At 49.6% G+C, this 23,237-nt stretch overlaps 9 protein-coding genes across 9 annotated transcripts; 5 read left to right on the plus strand and 4 right to left on the minus strand.

Annotated features, from left to right (window-relative positions):
• Nucleotides 1-2,382: 2,382 nt before the first annotated feature.
• Nucleotides 2,383-5,216, plus strand: N7516_000694 (DENN (AEX-3) domain protein; the record flags this gene model as incomplete). Its single annotated transcript, XM_057213416.1, has 2 exons — nt 2,383-3,783; nt 3,843-5,216. 2 exons carry the CDS (start codon nt 2,383-2,385, stop codon nt 5,214-5,216), a joined length of 2,775 nt encoding a protein of 924 aa, XP_057075299.1.
• Nucleotides 5,217-5,943: 727 nt separating this feature from the next.
• Nucleotides 5,944-7,121, minus strand: N7516_000695 (SDR family NAD(P)-dependent oxidoreductase; the record flags this gene model as incomplete). Its single annotated transcript, XM_057213417.1, has 4 exons — nt 5,944-6,400; nt 6,480-6,810; nt 6,865-6,896; nt 6,997-7,121. The coding sequence occupies 4 exons, from the start codon at nt 7,119-7,121 to the stop codon at nt 5,944-5,946; spliced, it is 945 nt and encodes a 314-aa protein (XP_057075300.1).
• Nucleotides 7,122-7,839: 718 nt separating this feature from the next.
• N7516_000696 (TBC domain-containing protein) lies at nt 7,840-10,980 on the plus strand (the record flags this gene model as incomplete). The annotated part of the gene is made up of 1 exon (XM_057213418.1): nt 7,840-10,980. One exon carries the CDS (start codon nt 7,840-7,842, stop codon nt 10,978-10,980), a length of 3,141 nt encoding a protein of 1,046 aa, XP_057075301.1.
• Nucleotides 10,981-11,624: 644 nt separating this feature from the next.
• On the minus strand, nt 11,625-12,265 carry N7516_000697 (uncharacterized protein; the record flags this gene model as incomplete). The annotated part of the gene is made up of 3 exons (XM_057213419.1): nt 11,625-11,929; nt 11,994-12,110; nt 12,169-12,265. The coding sequence occupies 3 exons, from the start codon at nt 12,263-12,265 to the stop codon at nt 11,625-11,627; spliced, it is 519 nt and encodes a 172-aa protein (XP_057075302.1).
• A 559-nt stretch (nt 12,266-12,824) lies between these two features.
• On the plus strand, nt 12,825-13,325 carry N7516_000698 (uncharacterized protein; the record flags this gene model as incomplete). The annotated part of the gene is made up of 3 exons (XM_057213420.1): nt 12,825-12,888; nt 12,942-13,064; nt 13,138-13,325. 3 exons carry the CDS (start codon nt 12,825-12,827, stop codon nt 13,323-13,325), a joined length of 375 nt encoding a protein of 124 aa, XP_057075303.1.
• A 635-nt stretch (nt 13,326-13,960) lies between these two features.
• Nucleotides 13,961-15,652, minus strand: N7516_000699 (Zn(II)2Cys6 transcription factor; the record flags this gene model as incomplete). Its single annotated transcript, XM_057213421.1, has 1 exon — nt 13,961-15,652. One exon carries the CDS (start codon nt 15,650-15,652, stop codon nt 13,961-13,963), a length of 1,692 nt encoding a protein of 563 aa, XP_057075304.1.
• A 986-nt stretch (nt 15,653-16,638) lies between these two features.
• On the plus strand, nt 16,639-16,842 carry N7516_000700 (dolichyl-diphosphooligosaccharide--protein glycosyltransferase subunit 4; the record flags this gene model as incomplete). Its single annotated transcript, XM_057213422.1, has 1 exon — nt 16,639-16,842. One exon carries the CDS (start codon nt 16,639-16,641, stop codon nt 16,840-16,842), a length of 204 nt encoding a protein of 67 aa, XP_057075305.1.
• Nucleotides 16,843-17,254: 412 nt separating this feature from the next.
• N7516_000701 (putative C2H2 finger domain protein) lies at nt 17,255-20,752 on the minus strand (the record flags this gene model as incomplete). The annotated part of the gene is made up of 3 exons (XM_057213423.1): nt 17,255-17,529; nt 17,636-19,285; nt 19,339-20,752. 3 exons carry the CDS (start codon nt 20,750-20,752, stop codon nt 17,255-17,257), a joined length of 3,339 nt encoding a protein of 1,112 aa, XP_057075306.1.
• Nucleotides 20,753-21,237: 485 nt separating this feature from the next.
• Nucleotides 21,238-22,012, plus strand: N7516_000702 (60S ribosomal protein uL24; the record flags this gene model as incomplete). The annotated part of the gene is made up of 5 exons (XM_057213424.1): nt 21,238-21,256; nt 21,373-21,485; nt 21,619-21,655; nt 21,722-21,804; nt 21,860-22,012. The coding sequence occupies 5 exons, from the start codon at nt 21,238-21,240 to the stop codon at nt 22,010-22,012; spliced, it is 405 nt and encodes a 134-aa protein (XP_057075307.1).
• Between the last annotated feature and the right edge of the window lie 1,225 nt (nt 22,013-23,237).

A 23,237-nucleotide genomic window follows, 5' to 3' on the forward strand; every position in this document is an offset into this window, starting at 1 on the left:
TATTCCGCATAGCATGACATATCCTCTAGTTGTATTTTAGGCGTGTACTTCGTATAGGCTATGGAGTACTCGGCACAAGGAATGAATTGCATCCGGTATCTTTTTATAGATATTTTCTTCACTAGACATGGATGATTGAAAATGGGGTAAGGGAATATATATTAATGGCTGCCACTCCGTACTTAGTACATACCTCGCCCCTACTACTTCGTACCCCTATCATGGATTAAAATAATGGAAATGGTACAACTAGTGAGGCTATTGATCCCCCACATGATTCAATTATATTGTGCAATATACAAATCTGAGAACATTCATTTATGTTGTACCTCAATGCTATATACTAAACTCCATTCTTGAGATCAAACCCTCCGCCAAGGTATCTGGGTACCTGGATGCAGTGTATCGGATACCTCGGGGCCTGCGGGTTCCAGTTGCATGAACTAAGGTACCGGGTACGACGCCTATTGGTACTTATATTTTGCTGGGGAGAGCTGTGTTGTGGGTCATTGCGCGAAACATTGGGTGGATCGGGTTGTGGATCGACAGACCAGAGACCCTAATGAGGCTTAGAGTAAGGAGGATTCTGGAAAGGCTTCGGAGGAATTCCAGGAGATATTTTTTATATTGTACGAAGTACGGAGTACTCCGTATGAGATAAGCACTATTAATTAAGCTTGAGGGTTTTCGGTTTGCTTCTAATGTTCAATGTACAATGTACGGAGAGAGAGAGGAAGGTAATGGCTATCTACAATTAAAATAGTAATCTATGGTGATAGATAACGAAGGGAGAGAAGAGGTTTTAAAAAAATCTGATTGTAAGTTTACCTTAAGACAAAGGAACTTGCTCTATAATCTCGGACATAAGAACTCTCCGAGTTTATATATTTATATATATACTTGGTGATACATACAGAGTACAAAGTACTAACTAACTAGTTAGTACGGAGCATGATGTACTTTATATATTGTGCATTGTAAATGAGAGTGGTCGCCAGTAACCCTACAACATAGTTAACTAACTCCAATGGCTGGTTCATGAGATCTTCCCATGCGCGATCCCGTGTCCTCGCCAGATCTCTGTTACCATGTACATACATGTACGGAATGGTTCCTTACCACATGGGATCCAGAGCCTTGCAAAGTCGTGCGTGAGGGGCTCATCCGGGAAATGAGATCTCCGCCGAAACTGCCAGACTGAGTAGCTCGGTAGGGTTAGTAGCTTAGCTTGCCCGCTTTGACGGGTTAACACAAGTCGAGTAGAGTTTGCGAGAAATGGGGAAATAGGGAGAATATGGGATGGCATATATTCCAAGAGTATATATATTGCACACAGTATAGTACCATATGTGGTTTTTTTTTTTAGGTTTTTTTTTTTTTTCTTTTTCCAAATGTCAAATGGAATTCCAAGGTTCCAGGTTATAATACAAGATCATTTCAGGGGGAATCAGATTGCATAACCAAGGTTGGAGGATCGAACCGATGGGGACTGGTCAGGGGAACCAACCAATCATATAAACCTGTTACCAGCTCGGACGGGTACTCAGACGGGATATCCATGGCTCACGATCTTTCAATTCGGCCTCAAATGAAATCAGATGATCGGCATAGTAGGGATATCTACGGAGTACGGAGTAGATATTTGTCAAAATAAAAAAATGAAATAGTGAAATAGTAAATTGATGAAGTAGTTGGAGTCTCCTAACTGCTCGCAGGCGAAACATAGGAACTTGCATATATATTATATGGTTGCACTGCAGATTACCGAGGGAGAGGATATGAGTTGAGTATCAAAACAAGTAAAAGAGGTGAAACAAATCAGGAAGAATAGGCGAAACCTAACATTGTCAATGGGTGTTGGATATATCATTCCTATCTCTTTGACTGCTTCGAATAATCATATTATAGTCAACCGTGAAGAAAACTAAAAAAGTAAAAAGAACAAAAAAAACAAAAAAAAACATGAAACAATAAACATTTAAAATACACTCGATAAATACCCCCGTAAACAAAATACCGTACAGCTAATTAAAGTGGAGAGAACTCCTTAGTCTTTAATTCCCTCGATTCTGCTTCTTCTCCTATTTGTCCTTCCCCCTAAACCTCTTTCTTGGGTTTCTGTTTTTTTAACTGCAGTTGTATGCATATGGCGGGTGTGTTCTCGAGTCTTGAGCATTATTGAAGTTTCACCCGGGCTTCTCACACACTCTCTAATATCTCCCCGACTTTCCTTGATTCTTGGGTAAACCCTCATTTCGAACTGCACTCAAGTAGTGCTTCCTCGACTTTCTACACTCCTATATTTCAACCCCGGATTCTCAAAACGCTATATACTCTTTGACTCGACATACTCAACCCGATATATAAATCTACATCGCAACAATGGTCCATTCTCTGCGAGAACATGGGTCCTTTGTCCGCCCATCCACTAGGGATCGGCCTACGACACGCGGCGAAGGAGAAAATTCGCTGGTCGTTCCTAGCCGTACGTCGTCGTTGCACTCGCGCATCACTCAGCCTATTCCGTCTACACTCAGCATCAAGCCCGCTCAGCGGACACCGAAAACACTCACTCATGCTTACATGGTATGCGGTGTCGGACGCGAACCTTCACAATGGGTCAAAGCGCCGGCCCCCGCCCAGGGCAAGATTGGCCACATGAAGGGAGCCGTCAGTCAATTCTGGCTCCCAGAGATTCTGGGAAGCAGCCCTCGACTAGAACAGGACAATGAGATCGCGCGAGCCCTACACTCGGCTATGCGAGCATGCTTCCCTCACGACGTGGAGATCTGCACCGGCAAGAGCCAGCCTCACTGTGCACACCACGCGTTTGTGTTGCAACAGGACTCTTCTCACACTCTATACGGAATCGCGCTGCGCGTTTGGTCCCGTGCCGATGAGAAGCGTGCGGAGACTATCCGCGAGCTGCGCAAGAAGACGGAGCCGGACTTCTACGACAACCCAGATGAGACCTACTGGATTCCTTACTGCTTGAGCTTCCTCTCCCGGTATCCCCTCTACGATCTACTGGGTGACTACCTCCGTGGTATGTGGATTCACTGGAACAAGGCCACCAACCTGTTCCATGCCGAGGAGGTCTCCCGCATCCTCAGCTTCCCGGCCCCGCGTCTCAATGACTTGGTCCGCATTGATATGAAAGATTATGCCCTATGCTATCAGTTCCCCTCATCGCCCACCGGCTTCCAGAACTTTGCCATGTGGCCATTGTTCACTTGTCTGTCGATCCCCAACATTGTCGGCGTGATCGAGGCTGCTGTCTCACCTACCCGCCGTATCATTTTCGTCAGCCACTACCCGGCGATGCTGACTGTAGCTGCGGAAACCATTCGCTACTGCGTTCGCGTCTACGAGTGGAGTGGTCTGTACGTACCCGTGGTTCACGCCCGCCACGTCAAGGAGTTGGTCCAGGAGCCCGGTCCTTACATCCTGGGTATCACTGCCGAGTGCCGGACTCTGTTCAACGCCCCGTCTGATGCCCTCGTGGTCGATCTCGATCGCAACTTTGTCCTCACCTCCAGCCCTCCGAATGTGTTGAACCAAGGTCAGCGCACCAAGTTCATCAATCGCATGACCCAATCCCTGAATGGTGATGTCTCGCCTTCCGGTGTGCCCCCGCACCTGCGCACTGCTTACGCTGGTGGCAAGCTCATCCCGGCTGGCCAGATCATCGTCATGAGAGGAGAGGTCGAAAGCATTGAAGAACCACAATGGTGGAACCAGGATGCTGTCATGGGAGTCATGGACCATGTGTGCGAGAAGCTGGTACGTTTACTCGCCTCCATGTCACTAACCACAATCAAAACTAACGTTATACCTATTAGGGCCGCAACACCGGTATGAAGGCCATCTTCGGTGGCTCCGTCAAGAAGCCTCTCATGACCAAGGTTTCCATGCGTCATCTCAACGAGATTGTTCGTGAGCGCAACCAGTACTCTCGGGATGCCATGGAAGCTTGGCAAGACTTCATCAACCTCAAGGGTAGAATGGACACCGAGCTCAGCAAGGTCACCAAGCGCAATAACTTCTTGGTCGAGGAGCTTGAAACCTGGAAGCAGCAGTTCCTCAAGTTCCAGGCCTTTGCTGAGCAGCTCACCAAGGAGACCTCGGAGCTCAAGGTCAAGATCGAAACCCACAAGCGCGAGAGCCGTCGCCTCACTGGTCTTATCGACCAACAGAAGGACGATGTGGCTCGCCTTACTCTGCGCCTGTCTGGTACCGAGAAGCAGCGCGACGATGCTCTTGAGGCACTGGTCCTCCAGCAAGAGATTGCCGAAGAGCTTGAGCGTGAGCGCAAGCGCAACCAGAAAGAGATCTCTGCCCTCTGGCACACTAACGCGACCCTCGCGCGCGAGCGTGAAGATGCCCAGCGCGTTGTCATGCACCTGCGCAGCCTCATCAACGGACAGAGCCACCACATGGAGCACATCGTGCGCTCCATTGGTAGCAGGTCGGAGATTACTGAAATCGTCGAGCAGGGCTACGAAGACGCTCCCGAGGAGCCCAGGGAGGATGTATCAGTTGCTGAGTCGAAGGAGTCCGTCAAGACGGCTAGGGATGTCGATGGTCACAATACTCTGGTAAATGATATGAAGCCCGAGCTGGAGCAGCATTTGCTGAACCTCGGCAAGGATCACAAGACCCTTGCGCGTCTTAGCATCACAGATGTCGCAGACCGCTACCTGCGCGACAAGACTGATGCCATTGCGGACATCATCCGCAGCATCAGCGACCAGTGCGCCGCCGCCGTTGAAGGCCTGCACCTGGCCCAGAACGCCGAGGACGATGAAGAGATCGCCAAGCTCTACCAGAACGACAAGCTCTACCAGAACGAAAAGCTCAACCAGAACGACCGTCTTGGCTCCGACTACGAAAACTCCGCCCGCGCCCCTAGCGAGACCAGCGACGCTGACAATAGCTCTCTCCACCCGGACAACCGCCACTCCAGCATCCCCCCGACCCCAGATCTGGTCCACAACCGTTCCAGCACATCTATGTCCATGGTCAGCAGCTCGACTTTCCCCGAGCGGTCAAGTCAGCAGTATGGCCCCGGCGATATCCCGACCCGGATCGTTGAGGATGATGATGAACATGCTCACGAGACTGAGAACGGTGACGACCAGCAGACTGAGCGTGGAACTCTGTCCAAGCAGAATAGCGAGGATCTCATGCGGCCCACTGCCACACGGGTGATCTAGCTTTTCGGTCTGCTTTTCAAGTTAGATGACTGAGACGATCTTGTTTGTTTGTTTGTTTCTCTTCTCTTCTCTGTCCATTCCTTATTTCTCCTTCTGCCTGGCGAGGCCTTTTCCCCTTTTTTTATTTCATCTGTGCAGTATCCTGAATACGCACATACGCTCTGGCTGTCTGGCGTATTTCTCCTTTTTCGTCGTGTTGATTATTTTTGATCTTCATTATATCCACCCGACCATCTGTGTTTTCTTGTCCAATAATTTATGGTCATTCTGTTGCCTTCGCGGGACTTTTTATATTGTTTCTTTTCCCCCTCGTTTTTTTTTTATATTTCATTTTCGCCCTGTTTTCTCTGTCTGAGGAATTCGTTTATTTATGTGTCGTGCCGTCTGGGATGGAACGGCTTGATTTGATTGATTTGCGCTCATCTCGAAGAGAGAGCCCTCCACTTTGCACCCACCACCCGCACTGTCTGCGGATGATATTTCCTATTTATCTACAGTCCTTGATCTGGATTGATCCAATCTCCCAGGGTCTATATTATATAGCCCCCCTGCCCTCTTAAAATGGATTCTGTGAATTTGTACTTTTTTCAGTTGCCATACCTTACACTCATCGTAGCCAAGCCTTTGAAAGGCTTATGGGATTAGGTATGTCTCCTTTTAGGATTTCATATGTTATTCATGAACTATGTACATTATTCGAATGCAACCCAATGCCTGGGACCCCATTTTAAGCCAACTTCCCCGGCACAACAGGATGCCCAGCACTCAATCCACCACAAACCGCCCAAGCCTGACCATTAACATAGCTACTCTCATCACTACCAAGGAACAGCGCAACACGCGCAACCTCATCGGCAACAGCTCCCCGTTGCAACGGGTTCAATTGCCCGACCTTGCGCTCTGTGCCACGCTCCCGCGCCCGATCAAACACTGGCTGCGTCATCCCCGTCTCAATCAGTCCGGGGCAAATTGCGTTCATGCGAATACCCGACCCAGCGAGCTGGTACGAGACCGTCTGCGCGATCGATACGACTGCTGCCTTCGAGGCGGAGTAGTCGGTTGAACCGGCGTTGGAGCGGAGGCCTGCTACAGATGCTGTGCCGATGATTGAGCCGCATGGGTATGGCTTTGAGGCGGAGGTTATCTTCATTGCTGGGGCTGCGTGTTTGGCTGCTAGGAAGACGCTGTTTGTCCGGATTGGTTAGGTTCGTTTGCGCATCGGGGAACTATGATTGTTTTGTTTTAGGGATTGGGTGTACGTACCCCAGGGCATTCACTCGCATAGTGTTTAGAAATCCCTCACCATCGATCTCGGTGAACAACTTCGGTTGGCCTACCACGCCTGCGTTCGCGAAGAACACGTCTAGTCGGCCGTATTTGCTGACTGCTTCGTCGATTACTCCACTCAGGGCTTTCTCATCGGCTGCGTCGAATGACCGCACGTGGATGTCTACGTTCGGGTAGAGGGACTCTAGCTCCCGCTTGTGCGTTGCCAGATGGGTGTCGCTGAAGTCGCAGATGTAGACTGCTTTGGCGCCATTGTTGGCGAATTGGTGCGCGCTGGCACGGCCGATACCACTGGGAGAATTTGCGCCTGGGATTTAATTGGTATGGTGCCTTTGAAATGGCGTTGAGGAATGGTACTTACCGGTCACGATTACTACCTTGTCCTTGACCCGGCTGTACATTCAGGTGTTAGTCATGCACCTAATCCTGCAATGTATACAATGCTAGAAACTGATTGAACCAGAATAGAGCTATAAGCTTGAAGGCTACTTACGGTCCTGCCGAATCAGCGGCAACATGACGGATCTTGGGGATATCCTCGAACGTGCCCTCGGAGGGAATACCCTCAACGAGCTGCTTGCTCAGGGCTTGAAGACGTTGCTTTGCTGCAGCAGACATAATTGTGAGGCTATGAGTGATTGTAAAGGGGTTTCAACATATATAAAAACAACAACAAATTGAATGGGCTAGAAGAACATGTGTGTATCTAGTTATAACTAACAGCTCATCAGCGTTCCCCACTTGTCGGTTATGCGGAGAGCCGAGGCCCCAGGACTACGGCAAGGCTACGGCATGGCATAGGGACCCAGCATGACAGAGCTCACGTGACACAAATATAAACAGTTTAAGTCACATGACCCGTGTCTGGTCACGTCATGTGCCGTAGGGTAGGTATCAAAGCTGTCTTTGTGGGTTTCAGAACAACCCAAATCTATGCTTGGTGTTTTCTGGTGCCTTTGTTGGTCCTAAAATAGGGTGTCTAGGGTTGAAATCCATGCCCGCCCCTGAAAATCACGGTCGATCTCCCTTCATTCCATCCACGGATCACTACAGCAAAGATCGCCAAGCACGCGCAACAAGGCGAGCCAAATATCGGAAGCTACATAATCTAGTTGATTGTCTGTCTCCCTAGTCCGGACACCGTTTCCAATTTACCCAGCTTCGGAAGCTCTAAGAAAAGCCTTCATGAAGCCATTAATCAACTATTCCACCGTCCACGCCATTGCCCGGTTGTTGAGTCATGGCAGATTCCGACATACACTCCCAGCGGCGTTCTTCGTCCCAAGCGTCAAGCGCCTCGAGTAGAAGTCGAAATGCTAAAATTGTTCGCGCCAAAATGCAAAAACGCCATTCAGGCTCCTCCAATACAACAACCGATCTGACCTCATTCCCCTCGCTTTCACCGCCAGACAAATCTCCGACTCTCACCCGTGGTCTCGCGAATACATTGTTCTCCGGCGAAGACGAAGCGCAATCAAATGGGGGTGGGACTGGCCGTGGGAGGAAGGCTACGTTAGAAAATTTGACGACTGGGCCGTCGCACAAATCAGGCCGAGCTGCCCTTTTCGCCGATCCCGTCCCCACGCATGATATACCAGGTGCCCTGCACTTGGCCGATGATGCGCACATTGAACGGCTGGTTGCTGGGACAGGGGCCGTGAAGATGGTGAGGCAGTTCGCTCGCGATCTCGCTCAACGGGATGCTGAGATCTCGGCCCTTCGCCAACGCGCAGATGCAAGGGAGCGAGAGCTGAAGAGAATGCTACGGGATGTATCTGTGTCCAATCAAGACATTGAACGCCGTCTATATCAGTTGGAGAACCCGCCGGGCGACCGTGTCTCAGATGTAGAAAGCACTCATAGCAGCGATTATGCTGGTCAAACCCATTCTGGTCTGAATGGGCTGATGTCTCAAGCGATGGAAGACACCGTTGGCTCTCGGGCTCATGGTGACTCGGCAGAAGCGCAGGCCACGATTCGTGCCCAGCGGTCAGACAATGATTCCCGAGGCAGAGGAGCCACTGACAGCCGAAAGCGTCAAAGCTCGATTCGTGGCTGGCAGGAGTATCTTTTTGGCTCGACTAATACAAGCCGGAAAACCAGTCGCGCCAGTAGCATTATGAGTGATGTTGGTGAACTTGAAGAAGACGCCGAGCATCCCCGAGTGCCTAGCAATCCTGCAATGCGACGCAAGGCGCTTGACGAGCAGCTATTCCAGCCCCTGGATGGCCCAGCACGAAATGGACCGGCGAAGCGCATTGCTAGCACCTCCGCAAACGGCGACGATGCAAGCATTCATTCTCGCAAATCTTCACGATCTCTCGGCTCTTGGACTGTTAAGTTATTTGCTGGCAATCCCCAGTCGAGCAAAGATGCAAGCGATGCTGAGTCTACCCACAATAAGCCCCAGCAAAAAAGGCCGGACGGGGACAGAAGTGCTTCGTCAACACTGTCTGGCAATGCTAAGGGTTCAATGTCGGCAGTGGCCGCACTGAAGAAGATTAACAGCAATGTTAGTTTGCCTACCACTGGACGATCTGCAAGTGGATCGAGCGCCCAGGGCAAAATGAACTCTCCCGCCTCGCGACGGACTGCAGCTGGGAGCGTGTCTCAGGGCGTGGCATCGGAGACTACGGATAAAGGCTCCACAAATCTTGGGCCCGTTGAGATGGACGCCATTTTGCCCATGGAGTCGAAGCCTCCGACGCTCACCCCTATTTATAACAATTCCCAACCGGGTGAATTTCTCACTGACCGGTTCGGTTTTATCTATGATCAACATAGAAAGAAGCGCCAGAGAGAGGCCAATACTACTAAGGGTAGCATTCATCGTTTGAGTATAGCAGAAACTCTCGGTACTCTTCGAACTGATGCGTCAGATCATGAGGATGACCCCGAAATCACAAAACTTCGGCAGGGCGCTTCCGAGGCCTCGCGTTCTCTGCCTGACTCACCAGATGACCCTGAAAGCGGGGCCGTTGCCATCCGTCGCTGGCAGGACTATCTGAGGATCCCGTCTCGTCCTACAGAGCTATTGTCCCACACGCCCTCCGCAGGCCCGATTGTCGCTTTGACTACTGCAGGAGAAAATCGCTCTCATAGCTCGTCTGTTTCATATGACAAGGATGGGGCGCTGGCCGTCGGCTCCAGCGCACAGCCATCAGCGTCTACATCAGCTATCACGGCCGACAGTCCCGAATTCGCTGGTTTGTCATCGGATCAGCTCAAAGACACAGCCTCAAGATTTACTGTCGCAGAGATGGAGCCGGTGAAACTGTTATTGGAGCAGTTGACTGATCTCCATGATTCCCTGCAACGCGATCGAACTGTGAGATGGAACGAGTTCCTTCGCAAAGTGCGAGCCGAGCGCCGAAAGGAGGGCGAAGCGGCAGCCGCTGCAGCAACTTCCGATCGATCTCTTGCCGCCGTGGACACGCCAGAAGTCTCGCTCGCCGACGGCGAAGTTGTAGGTATCGCGGGTCTGGGTAACAAAGGCAAGGTTGGCCGAGCGAAATGGCGAGAATTCCGGCTGCTCGTACTCGGTGGCATCCCAGTTGCTCTTCGTGCCAAAACTTGGTCGGAATGCAGCGGGGCTTTGGCAATGCGAATTCCTGGGTACTATGATGACCTTGTGCATGGCGTTGGTGGATCGGACCCCGACCCTTCCGTCGTCGCACAAATCGACATGGATATACGCCGCACTCTCACCGATAATGTATTCTTCCGCAAAGGGCCTGGTGTCAGCAAGCTGAAAGAGGTTCTGCTTTCATACTCGCGCCGTAACCCCGAAGTAGGCTACTGCCAGGGCATGAACCTCATCGCAGGGTCTTTGCTGCTCATCATGCCGACTGCCGAGGACGCGTTTTGGATTCTGACCTCGATGATCGAGATTATTTTGCCCCAGCATTACTACGACCATGGCTTGCTTGCCTCTCGTGCCGATCAGGTGGTCTTGCGCCAGTATATTTCAGAGTTGCTTCCCAGACTCTCTACCCACTTGGAGGAACTGGGCATTGAACTAGAGGCACTCACGTTCCAATGGTTCCTTTCTGTCTTTACAGACTGTCTCTCCGCAGAAGCATTGTATCGCGTATGGGACGTTGTTCTCTGTCTCAATGTGACCAGCGCAGTCAACGCCTCCGGATCAAATGTCTCTGGTACTAAGGAGGGCAAAGACAAGACTACCAAGGTTGCCGAAAACCTTGCCTCTGGAAGCGGAGGTGGAAGCACATTCCTGTTCCAAGTGGCTCTCGCACTGCTCAAGCTCAACGAGCAGCAATTGCTAACGACCTGCTCGACCCCGGCCGCACTCTATACATACATCAATCACCAAATGACCAACCACGCGATCAGCATCGACGGGTTGATTCAAGCGAGTGAAGCACTGCGCAATGTGGTCCGCCGCGAAGATGTCGTTGCACGTCGTGCTGTTGCCCTGCAGGAAATGCGTGAATTGAGCAGCGGTGCAGGCATCTAAACCCTTTTTGCCTAATACGGAATTTCTCCTCATGGTGTTTCATTCATTTTCTCCTACATTTTTCACGCAATGCCGATACGACCTGAGCATGAGGCAAGGAGTTTTGGCTTTTTCTGTTCTTTTTCTTTCTTTCTTTCTTTTCTTTTTCATTGCGTGGAGCTATTTCCCTCGTTATTTTGTTTCGTGAAAGCACTTGTTGACATAGCCCGCGATTTTTTTTGTTGCCCGTCTCATACACCACCAACCCAGCATTTGAGATACCCCTAGATTTTACACTTGGGCGGCAGCACCGTTAGACTTGTTTGAATGAAATCCAATTCTTTTTCTACTATCATTACTCATGCATTATCATGAATCTTACAACTGTGAATCGTCTTATAACATGGTTCGCTCCAGGGCTCTAAGTTTCTTTACAGATTCCGATCATTAGCCACAGAATCGAAGTTATACAAGGGAGAGAAATGATTTGAATAATTTCTTCCATTTTCGCATTGAAACTGAAACCTCATGAGGAATTTCAAAAGCAGAACAGCCGGCATTGCACTTCAACGACAAACCCCGTACCACCAAGGGGAGCACTATCAAATTACATCAACTACTCAAACCGAGAGATCATCAACGACTGCTCAAACATGGCCCTTCATTTAGCCTGTCTCAGGTCTGGGCTGCCTCGTACTCGTCTCGAAATCAGTCAATGCCAGGGCATCAGCCCTCTCCATATACCGAAGGATCTCCAACTGGTGAAGTTTGTATTCGAAAGTCTGCGCATCCGAAACGCTTCTACAGAGCTCTCCATCGGTGCTCACAGGAGCTGTGACTGGGTACGGTGCTGTAGTCATGAACCTAGCCTTCAACTGAGGTTTGAAGGTGTCCCTGGCGATTTTCATTCTTCGACCATCTTCCGCGCCGGTATAGGGTTCATATCTGATGTTGGCTTGGTCCATGAGGCCTATTGATTGAAATCAGTCTTGGATTCTCTACCTTTTCAAGATTCTAGATTCTAACAAACGTACGTTCCATGTGCTTAATGTAAAGGCATATTCTCTGATATGTGCGTTGGAACTCGCGCTTCTTGATCGCTGCTCTGACATCAAGGTCCAGCATCCAGGCAATCATTGCGCAAGACAGTCCTGCCAATATCGGTCAACTTTTTCTCCTTGGAGGAATCCCAGATCACGTTTAGCCTACCGTCTTTACTGTAGCCATATTGTTCACTCAGATATGGAGCTGGCACTTTTTCCATGCGATTCACGAAATCCGGGGGAGGAATGTCTTCGGACGCCATTTCAAGTAAAATCACTAGGAAGAACGATTCAGAAGATATTGGATGGGCGTTGAAGAAGAGGGATTTCCTTTTTTTTTTTTTTTTTTTCTCCCTACGGTGATCAGCTATGAAGAGCCGAGTCGGCGTTCTCTTTGTTCTTCCCCGGTCTATCCCAACCACAGCCATTCTGATAGGAAATGAATTTTCTTTGTCCTCATCACGTAGTTCCAAGGCTCTCGAAAGTCAAATACCTCGACGTTGATGTGAAAATCGAAATCGGGCGGATGTTGAAACGTTCTGTGGGTAAAATCTTTGTTCTCAAAATAGATCTTGTATACTTCGACTTAGGTGCTTTGTTCCAAATCCCAAGGCTTTCTCTGCTTTCTCTAAACAGATTGAATGGACCAGATAATGTGAATAAGTCGATGACTCTATCTATCTTAGAAAGTCAAACGTTAGTGTCGCTCTTTTAATTTATATAACACGCTTTCTCTTCTCTTACCTATTTCCTTTGATACCACCATCTTTCTATCGTGTCTTTGACCTATTACATCTATTATATCTTTATTATATCGGCAAAATGAATTACGAACGCATGGCAGCCGAGATCCCTGCTCTCTATCGGCTATCTAGGGAGTCCAAAGGTAGTCATATCTTTTCATCCTCTAACCTATCACGAGAACTGATGAATGAATAGAGGCCGATCTCCTCAATGGTCTTTTAGGCTGGATCCGCAACGACACCTTTGGGAAAGTGGCAGAAGTCTGTGCTCTCTGGGGTGCAATCGTCCAAGCCAATAAGCACCTTGCCAAGGTCGATCGTAAGGAATATCATATGCCTCCTCTCTACCTTGTAATCATTGTTCATTGGTGCTAATCAAGTCTGGAATTTAGGGACATTGCAAGCACGTACAATTGAACATGAACACTTCAATCTCAAAGAAGTTCTGGATTCAGAGTTGAAGCAGGCCAAGGAAATGATGGCTGCTATTCCTGGTGGCAGACGTGCAACTACGGTCACTACCGATGAGGATTTTTCTCTTGCTATTAAGCGGTTGAAGTATCTCCGCGAGTACAAATAGTCTGCCTGGTAAACTCATAGACAGGGAGAATGTGGTCTCTGGCGTTGATGTTTTCTGTATATGTCATGTTTCAATCAGTCAAGTTGTCATTGTTTACTGGAATACTTCAAGCCTATGGTAGATGGCCGACCTTCTAGATAGTACGTAGCCACGGAATTCCGGTCCAAGCCCTATGACTCCATCTAAATGTCTTTTAGGGGCACTCGACCTAATCTCATAGAGAAACAGAGATAAACCCATGGTCTCGGTGTGGACAACCTTAACGAGTCTATAAAGGTAAAGAGACAAATCACATGGATGATATATACAAAGCTATACAAAGCCAGGTACCGATGGAAACCCCCATTCCATTTCCCTCCAGGTAATCCCGGTCAAGAATCGGGCAGGAATCGGATACAGATTTATACTATTATACTCCACACTTGGGTCTGCTCAGCCCCCAAAAGGGTCAGAGCCCTGCAAGCGGGGTTGGTGGAGATGGTGAACACAACCTTTTGATCAAAGGGTGAGCACGCTGGGCCCGGAAGCACGCTCTTGACTTTGGTTCAACGATTATCGAAAAAGCCGCAAATATTGGAGACGGTATGAAACTTCAGGCGAAAAGGGACGAGAGTGGTAGGTTATATCTTCTTTTCTCAGCTTGGGCCCTGATCCACCCAGAACTGACTGTTATCTAACACTGTGGTCAGATCTAGCGAGTCCATCGTTGGACGCAGTCCCAAATCCATCACATCCCGTGCAACGGCTTTGATTTGCCGCATGATCGACTGGGAAATGGCCCAGGTGCGAGCCAACGACTTGAACACACCGATCGTCAACGACAGACGGTCGCGGCTGGGGTCCGGCATTTGACCGGCTTTGACAGAGCAGGTGGCCAGTTGAACAATGGAGCTCAGAGTGAGCGCACAGATGAAAAACGGGGTGTGCTTAATAACGGGCAGACGGAAGGCAGCAAGGCGGGATAGCTCTCGGGCGGCCTTGGCGGCCTTCATGGCATGCTCGTTGTGGGAGAATGCAGGCACACTGATCGGGCCATGGTGGCCACATATGACTTCCGCAGCAACAGCGGGGGATGAAAGAAGATCGGACCGCGGGAAGTTGAGGTAGATGGCTGCGCCGTTCAACATCATGGTCGCCTGGAACATGATCTCATCCACGCTCCCGTCGGGTCGCAAGAGTTCTTCCTTGGACTCTGGCAAGTGATGGCCCCAACTACTAATGCGCGCATCAATAGCTTCCACGTGGTCCTGCTGGCCTTCGCTCATATCCTGGATCGCCACAACACGACCGAGAATCCGTATGGATTCAATACGATAACAGTATGAGGAGAAGTCACGCTCTTCTTCAGCGAACACGCGCCCGTCAAATTGCGCAATGGTCGGGGATGGTGGCGGTGGTAGGGCATCATGATAAATCCGCTCCTCGCATGGAAGTGGGACCTCGAGCGGAACTTGATTAGTTCGGTATACGCGCTGCACACCGAGGGCAGTCATGAGACCCTCAATTACGAAGAGCTCCCACCAAGTGCGCCGCAGAGACTCTGCGCGGATTGGATCCCCATTGCTTGCAAGAATCGCAAACGTCCCTTGATGCATACCCAGCTCGAAGGCCGAATCTACTGCAGCGGCTAGACAAATGCCGGCCTCGCCGCGCTCATTGTCTGAGTGAAGTACAATCGCCAGCAGAAGCAGCGCCTGCACCTTTTCCACTGACACATTTTGTTCTTGGACCATTGCGATAATCGTAGGCCGGTACGTGTCACTCGAGGCGGCCGGGGTGAAGTGGGCACCGATGAACTTCATTACCTGCTCCAGGTATGCGGGGAACACGTTGCAATATAGCAGTCGGTGGGGTGGCAGCATTGGATGGGCGGCGTGGAAATAATTATAGTAGATATCGAGGAGGTAGCCATCCCCGCCGACAGCCGAGGAAGAATCAGGAGTCAACGGTCCGCTGATCGGGTGAACGGATGGCATAACTGGCGTTGAAAGAACTGGCAGTCCAGGACTAGTTGATGCGGAAGAGGGTAATGGTATGGTTGGCGCATAAGTGAAACCAGCCTGCAAGGTCCAATCCACGGGGACATCGAGCATGCCTACCGGGTTGGGGTCCATGGGCAAGTAATCCGGCGAGTTAGCGCGGCGCTTTTTCGATGGACCCTTGTAACCTCTCCGAGACTTGGTATATTCACAAGGGGATCGGGCCTGTTCACATCGGCTGCAGACGGGAGTCCTGCCATCGCATTTAAGGTGTTTGTGACGGCACTGAAGACACGCCAGTAATGCGGGACCCGCTTTAGGTCCAGAAGTGGCCTGCAATTCGGTCATAGTGAAGAAAGATGCATATAGGAAATGATTAAAGGGAGAAAGTAGAATTGATTGAAGAAGAAGAATAGAGGGGAAGAGAAGAGATTGGGCGGGGGGAGAAGAATTGAAGATGTTCCAATGTTCCAATGTTCCCGGCAGAATGGTAATTCGAATTACGCACTTAGAGGGAGCACTTGTTGAACTGGGGAGTTCTCTCTTTCTCACTCTCTTAGGGAAGAGTTGTATAGAAGGCTATTCCTAAGAGAAGATGAGTAGAGAGGTAGAGAGGTAAGGAGAGAGACAAAAGTACCAAAGTACGTCCGTTTACTACATACAGTGGCGTTTCATTAGTATTTGCACCCCAATACTTCCACTCTTGACCGCTTTATCTTACCGCCTGCTTATTCCTGCTAGTATACCCCGGCTTCATGTAACTAGTATACGCTAATTCTAGAGGTTACTAATCTATTTTTCTCTGCTTCTACCTCTCTATCTAGTTAGTAGAGACTATACCACAACGTGTATAAGAGGCTATCAAGTACAAAGGGTGACATACTTATTACTAGATTTGAATAGTTGTGAAGCTTTCTACCGGCAGAAGAAAAGTGACTAATGTAACATGACTGAAATACATTACAGAATACATTAAATACATTACATCGTAACGTGGACTGAGTGAGTACTGACTGACATTACCCCGATAGCTCTCTCATGTTCCAGCACCTTATCAACAACTACTTCGTCACATCTCCCTCTTAACTTCTCTTCTTCTCAGTCCTGTCAATCATCTCAATTCACTCAATTCATTAAAGAGAAACTTCGAATCCTGCTTCTGGGGTACCCACCATTACACAACTACACTGTGTGTAGCGTCACTCGAACTACTGGCCGACGTGTCTTCTCCGATTATATCGTTCATCCCTGAACGCATTGTCTCTCAACGGTCCTTTTGTCTCTGAATTTCATCTGTCACCATTCACAACGTTTCTCCTTGACCCCCTTTCACAATGATCTCCGACGACGACCTCTACCGCCTTGCCATCTTCCTTGGCTCCTGCGCCATGATGATGATTGTCCTATACCACTTCCTCGATGTCAATTCCAGCGACGAGGAGCCTGAGTCCGCCGAATCAGCAAGCCAGATTAAGGCGGAGGGTGCGGTGCCAGTGGTGTCCACAAACAAGGTGTCGGCTTCAGGGAAGGAGAATTAATTCCGATTTACAACGCGTGGGAGAGAAGGAAATACAAAAACCCAACAATGAACCGAGATACCAGCGCCTACATCATTTGATTTTACTTTTACCAGCGAGTCAGGCACAAGCCAATTGTACACTACAGTCCAATCAATTGGAGAGAAAGGCAACTGTTGCCAATCTCATGGCTTTATTCATCAATGCTCTTCGAGTAATTTGACTTTGCAGTTCCTTGAGAATTCACTGTATAGAGCTCATAGATAAATCAGAACCTCTCGGGGTATCGTGAGCTTTGCCTACCATAGCAAGATGGCATATTATGATATTATTTTCAACGCCAGTTCCCATGCGAGCCGGTTGCAATGCAATAAACTCGAATTCCAGAAAGGCAAAGAGAGGGCAAACGTATCACAAAAGTCGATTCGACGCATCAGTGCTCCCCCACGAACGCCATTTCGCCACAATGCACCTTGCTCTGCCGAGCCGGTGTCGACAGGCGACGGTCACTCCAATCCATCTCAGGGCCGATCTGCTGCTTCCAATGTTGGCCAGCTTCGAGCAGGGCTTGTGCCTTGTTCTTCTCCGTCGATTTTCCATGGGCCTTGCTAAAGGCCTTAACCTGGTGCTCATCCACCGGCAAGACCATGGTCCCTTTGCGGGTACTGTGGTTACCCACAACGGAAGGGTGATTCGATTTTTTTTCCGCTAGAATATTCATCCAATTAGACATTTCCTTCAAATAAAAACCAAACTTTGCGTGTAGATCAGCCCCTTGGAGGGGCGTCCAGCGCAAGCTAGTTATCATTCTCACCAGTTACCGGCACCGCTGGTCCATCCCCAAGCTCCCAAGCCAATTTTGAGACGTGCTCGCTCGACAGATGCGTAAACATATCAGCCGCAGCCATTGGCGTCTTATTGCCGCAGTCTTGCCATTTGCAGACGAGAGAGTGTGGGATATGAACTTTGATAAGGTGGGCTCGAACCGACTCAATATTGTGCAGTTCTGCTGCGCACCCCTCCCATTTGCACGCGAAGATTTGGTAATGCACTGGTTGTTCACGGTGAATAGCAATTTCGATATTGTTCGATGCGTTCTTGGAAGGTCGCCCTGGTCTTCTCTTCGTGGTCATCTTGTCGGGTGAGATTGGAATAACAACCTGTGGCTGGGGAAGACGCCTCGCCTCTGGGGATTTGACGGCTCGACCAGAGTCTGACTGGCTCTTGACCGTCTGACTTTGAGGTTTAGGCTTTGCGGTAGATTTAGGGGTCGGTTGTTTAGTGGCAGGCGGGGGTTTAGGCGGAGCTGGGGTGTTGGTGGTCGAGGGGCATCGTTGTTGGGGTCGGGGTTGTTGTTGCGGCGGGGGGGTTGGGAGGGGGACGGATCGGTGGGGTGAAAACTTCGGGGAAGCAGGAACAGGGTCAATCCTAGGAAGTCCAGAAGGCAAGTTTGATGAAGAGAAAATGCGTTGAGGAGAATGATAAGTCGGGGGTTTGAAAGGTAAAGTACCCCAAGAGCTCAAACCGCCAGGAGGGGCGCGCGCGTCGATCCTTTCCAGCACTGCGATTTGGCGATTTGGCGGTGTGTCACGCGACGGCATCGAAGTGTGATCACGTGTGATCACATTATTTGGTATAACAGCGGGGTCACGTGCAACCGGGTGCCGAGCTACCTGCGGTGGTTGAGAATGAGGTGGTTGAAGAGGTGTCATGTGGGGTGCAGGAACCGGAGGAACACGATCGACCTGCGTTTCAGGCTGCTTGACATCTACCAGGTCCCAACGAAACGTTGCCAAGTTTGCAAAATAGTCGATTTTGGTGAAATTACGACGTAGTGGTTCAAGATGGTGATTTAGATGCTTTTCAGTCGGATGTTTTGCCGCAGCAATCAGGACATCCCGCGCGATCGTGGCCGGATCATAAGAGACCTTGGCCAGTGCATCGCTCCGTCTTATCGGCTGGACCAAGTCGTCACGATTCTTAAGAAATTTACCAGAGCCTCGAGGCCGGGCATATTCCGTAGAAACTTGGGCCTCTGGAACCGAACTTGCTGATTGGTTGTTTTTGAGGGTCACTGTTTGACTTTGACCATTGTCCAACCGCCGCATCTTTGCAAGTGGCATCGAATTCTCTTCGGTTGGGACCCACCGCTTCTGATGGTGATTTGGTCCCGGCAGTGGGTAAACTCGCGTCTGCATATTGCCCGCAGCAGGCTGCTGTGCCACAGCCGAGCCAGAGAAGGTACCTCGTTGAGGCCCTGAGGTATGCGAAGCCTTATAAGAAGGCCCCACGTGAGAAGCTGCAGGGGGAGCAGGTGACGCATGGGCGGATGGAGCCATCGGTGTGCTCTGTTCATTTGGTCGGGAGATCGGAGGCTGCTGGCTTGCCTGATTCGGTGACTGGTGTGATGACGTAGGTGCTGCGCTACCCAGAGTCCCTTCTTTCTCCTGCGTCCAGCCCTTGTCTAAATGATGTGGGACAATAGTTGTCTGTGTGGGGGTGCTAGAGGAGTAGAACCAGAGGCAGAAGTAGGAGCAGAAGTGACGAGAGAGATAGAGGGACTGCGGGTTGAGACAGGCTGTGATGTTGCAGGCTGTGATGTTGCAGGGCTGTGGACTCTATGAGGCGCCGTCGGCACAGTTGACTGCACATGATCTTGATTGTGAGATGAAGGTCCAGGTGGTATTTGGTTTGGTGTGGTAGAATTGGTACCCGGATTCTGTGCTTGTGAATTGGAGGCCTTTTGAGTGATTTTGGCTGGTGTGGTTGACTGGCGGGGTTCAAGTGTGTTGCGTACTGCGGAAGTTTGGGAACCCTTCGGCGAGACCAAAGGCGTATAAGACTCACTGTCTATCAAGGAGTGGGATCTTGGCGGTGCATTGGTGTGAGATGATCTTTGGACATTCTGAGCTGGAACCGTGGAATGATTTTGATATGGGCTCTGCAATGCTTGGGCCCTTGCCAGCGGTGTATGTTTCCCTTGAACTGGCGGCCTCGGGCAAGGTCTTTGCGCCGCAGCTGAAAGAGATTGTTGCTGGGTATTCTGCGCTGAGGTCGTAGATTGGCTTTGGTACGGGCTTTGGTACGGGCTTTGCAATGTCTCAGGGTTTGCTATCGGTGTATGTGTTCTCTCAACTGGGGGTGTGGGTTGTATTCCTTGCGCTGTAGTGGAATGAGGGGGTCGCTCGGCATTATGTGATGGAATTGTAGAGTGGCTGTAAGAATTACTTTGCGATGCAGCCGGCATGCGTGTTCTTTGAACTTGTGTCGTCATCCCTTGTTCCACGTACGGTTGCGTTGACATATGGGAATTCTGATTTGGGGTTGCCGAGTAGCCTTGATACGAGCTTTGTGATGTGGTCACAGCCCGTGCCATGGGTTGGTTTGTTCGATGTGCAGGGACTGTCGGCCTTGCAGTTTCATAAACCCTCTGGGTGTTTTGATAGGCATCTGAGTAGTTTGGTGTGGGGTTGGAAGTTCTCCATTGGTAGGAAGCGGGGTCCATACCCTCAGGTGGCTGAGCATCCAAGTGCTGTTGGGACGGAACGGGAGGATTTGGCTGTTGGTTTATATTGTGAGAGCGATCTGCTGAGTATACAGAGTGGCCAGAAGGAGGATTGTTGAATTGAGTATTGTTGGTTTGCTGGTGTTTATTTCCTCCATATCGTCCACCCGAGACACCTGAGACTTGTAAGGACACCTGGGAGGGACTTGAGGCATGATTCGTCCCAGGATTGGTTGACCTCATAAATGAATATGAATTACGTGCCTGCTGGTGCATAACGGCCGCTCTAGCTACCTCCTCCGCATCGTGGAATGCCGGATGTGTTTGATAAGCCTCATTGTTGGGATTGGGGTCGTGGTCGGGTTGACCATCGGCTGGAAGAAAGCTCCGGAGCCAATCGAATCCGTCTGTGCCTCCGCCAGACATTTCAAATTGAGTTGAAGGTGTCTGGCAGCTAGAATCTCATGGCTGGAGATGTCGTAGGACCGAGCGAAGAAAAGCTTTGGATGGAATCCGTTGCGCGTGGACCGCGGCCGAATAGGGAAAAGACGTGTATACCAAAATGGGCCCAAATAAACCTTCATGCGCAAAATTGAGACCAAGATTGAATACTAAGGCAAGGAAACTTCTCAACTCTGAACAAAGCGTGGCCAAAGAGCTGGCCTGGCGCAGATGTTGTCGAGGCGCATTGAGAAGCGCGTCGAATGTGGAGCCCGTCATCCACCAATAATATCACGGTATAATTATGCCTTGAGAATCAGGTGTCTAATTACAAGCCCTGAGATGGCTTAGCGGGAAATTAGTAAGCACACAATCCGGCTCCAACTTGGAATATTCGGCTACACCAGAAAAGATCCTCTCTTCGACCAACGCCAACGACACCCGTTCAATTCCCACTCACGACCTTTAAGATGGCTGTCCGAACCCACGGTGCGTACTCTCTCGCATCTCGCCTTGCGCCGACTTGATTTACCACTGCTCGAAACCCCTATCGATACGAATTTTCGCCAATCTTCAACTTTCAATACTGATGGTGTCTCCTCCAGGTATCGCCTCTTCGCGGAGCAAGTCTCGCAAGGCACACTTCCAGGCCCCTTCCAGCGAGCGCCGTGTCATCCTCAGCGCCCCCGTCTCCAAGGAACTCAAGGAGAAGTACGGAGTATGTACCACATGAACTCTCCAAAATCGAATCTGGGTCTGTTCGAGTCGAGTTTTCGGGATTGGAAACTACGGACGATGCAGGCGCCAGCATGACTCAATACCCGACGATTCTAACCAGCGTTCTGTGACAGATCCGCTCCATTCCCATCCGCAAGGACGACGAAGTCGGTAAGTTTGATTCTTGATGCAATCTGAAAATTACCTCAAGATCTTGAAACTAATTATTCTATGCAGTTGTTGCCAGAGGTTCCCAGAAGGGACGTGAGGGAAAGATCACCAACGTCTACCGTCTCAAGTTCTCCATCTTCGTCGAGAAGGTACGATTTCAATTTACATCATAGTTGCTGCGGCGGATACTTACTGCGGTTTTAGATCGTTCGCGACAAGAGCAACGGCCAGAGCGTTCCCATTCCTCTCCACCCTTCCAAGGTCGTCATCACCAAGCTGCACCTCGACAAGGACCGTGAGCAGATCATCGAGCGCATCGCTAAGGGTCGTGAGGCTGTCAAGAGCAAGTCGGCTTAAGGGATTTCTTACGTGTGGGGTATAGGTTCATGTTGCAATGGCGGTTGACGGCGCGGGTTCACTTGAAGGACTCTGAGAAACGGAGTTTCCAACCTGCTATGATCAGGGTAAAGTTTCTGAAACCAGGTGCATTGCGATGAATGAAAAATGAACAAAATTTTCCTTTTTCTTCTATCCGGAGTCGGTGCTCGCAAGGCAATTCACTTTGCGCAGCCGGTGTTCTTCTTCCTTCTGTCTCCCGTGCATATAGGAATGTCCGTCGAATGCTACAGCTCAATCTTCAGGTCATTTCGTTCTGTGTCCAGTTTGCAGCTCGTTCGGCCTCGCATTTCTTTTTCTTCGCTTGCTCGGTTCCGTAGCGACCTTTTTCCACTCATTTCTATTTCCAATTCCTCCCTATTGGAAACTAGAGGTGTCGCCTGATATATCTCCTCGTCAATCCCGCGCCTTTTAGGACGGACCCTATGGTTGAAGAGGTAAACACTTGGCGTAGACAATTTACAGGGCTACTGGGAAGCTGGTAGACTTTGTCTTACCTGCAGACTCACTCTGACGCTTTCGGGCAAGGACGAAGTGGGTTTGATGGTGAGGTACATATCTCACTCCAAGATGGGGTATAACTATAGGCTGTAGACTGTAGGAATTGGCTCTATATCTTCGATGTGGGGGTGGATATTTGGATAATTTCTATCAATCAATTGATTAACTTTTTTTTTTTTCGTATTTCCTCTGGGTTTTCCTCACATTTGTGTATCTTACGTAGTTATATCATTCCTTCGGTTGACTGTATATTGGACAGAGAGGCAAATTATAATGGCTATGGAGATGAACAACATTGACGTTGAAATGCGCCCTCGATGCTAGCTAGTAGTTTTTCTCTCTGGCCATATGTGCACTGGGGTAAATCATGGGACTTTTGACAACTTGGGCATTAAATTTAGTTATTTGACTTGCACAAAGCACTACATGTGTAGATACATATCAAGGCTGGATCGGAAATATATCTGTCGGGATGCGCAGTGGACTCAGAACCGAAAACCAATTGAACACCAACCACCCATGAAATATTTAGGGCTAGATAAATGAATTTAGTGTATTTAGTTCAATGGAGTTTTGGTTGAGATATTTATACTTGAAATTAGTAGTAGCTCGGTGGTATGCGCAGCTCGGTACATAGTGAAATACGTTATAACTGAGTTATATAAAATATATGCGTAATTCGATA

Source organism: Penicillium verrucosum, assembly GCF_028828655.1.
Source record: "Penicillium verrucosum strain IBT 35672 chromosome Unknown utg000001l_segment0_segment0, whole genome shotgun sequence".
NCBI classification, from domain to species: Eukaryota; Fungi; Ascomycota; class Eurotiomycetes; order Eurotiales; family Aspergillaceae; genus Penicillium; species Penicillium verrucosum.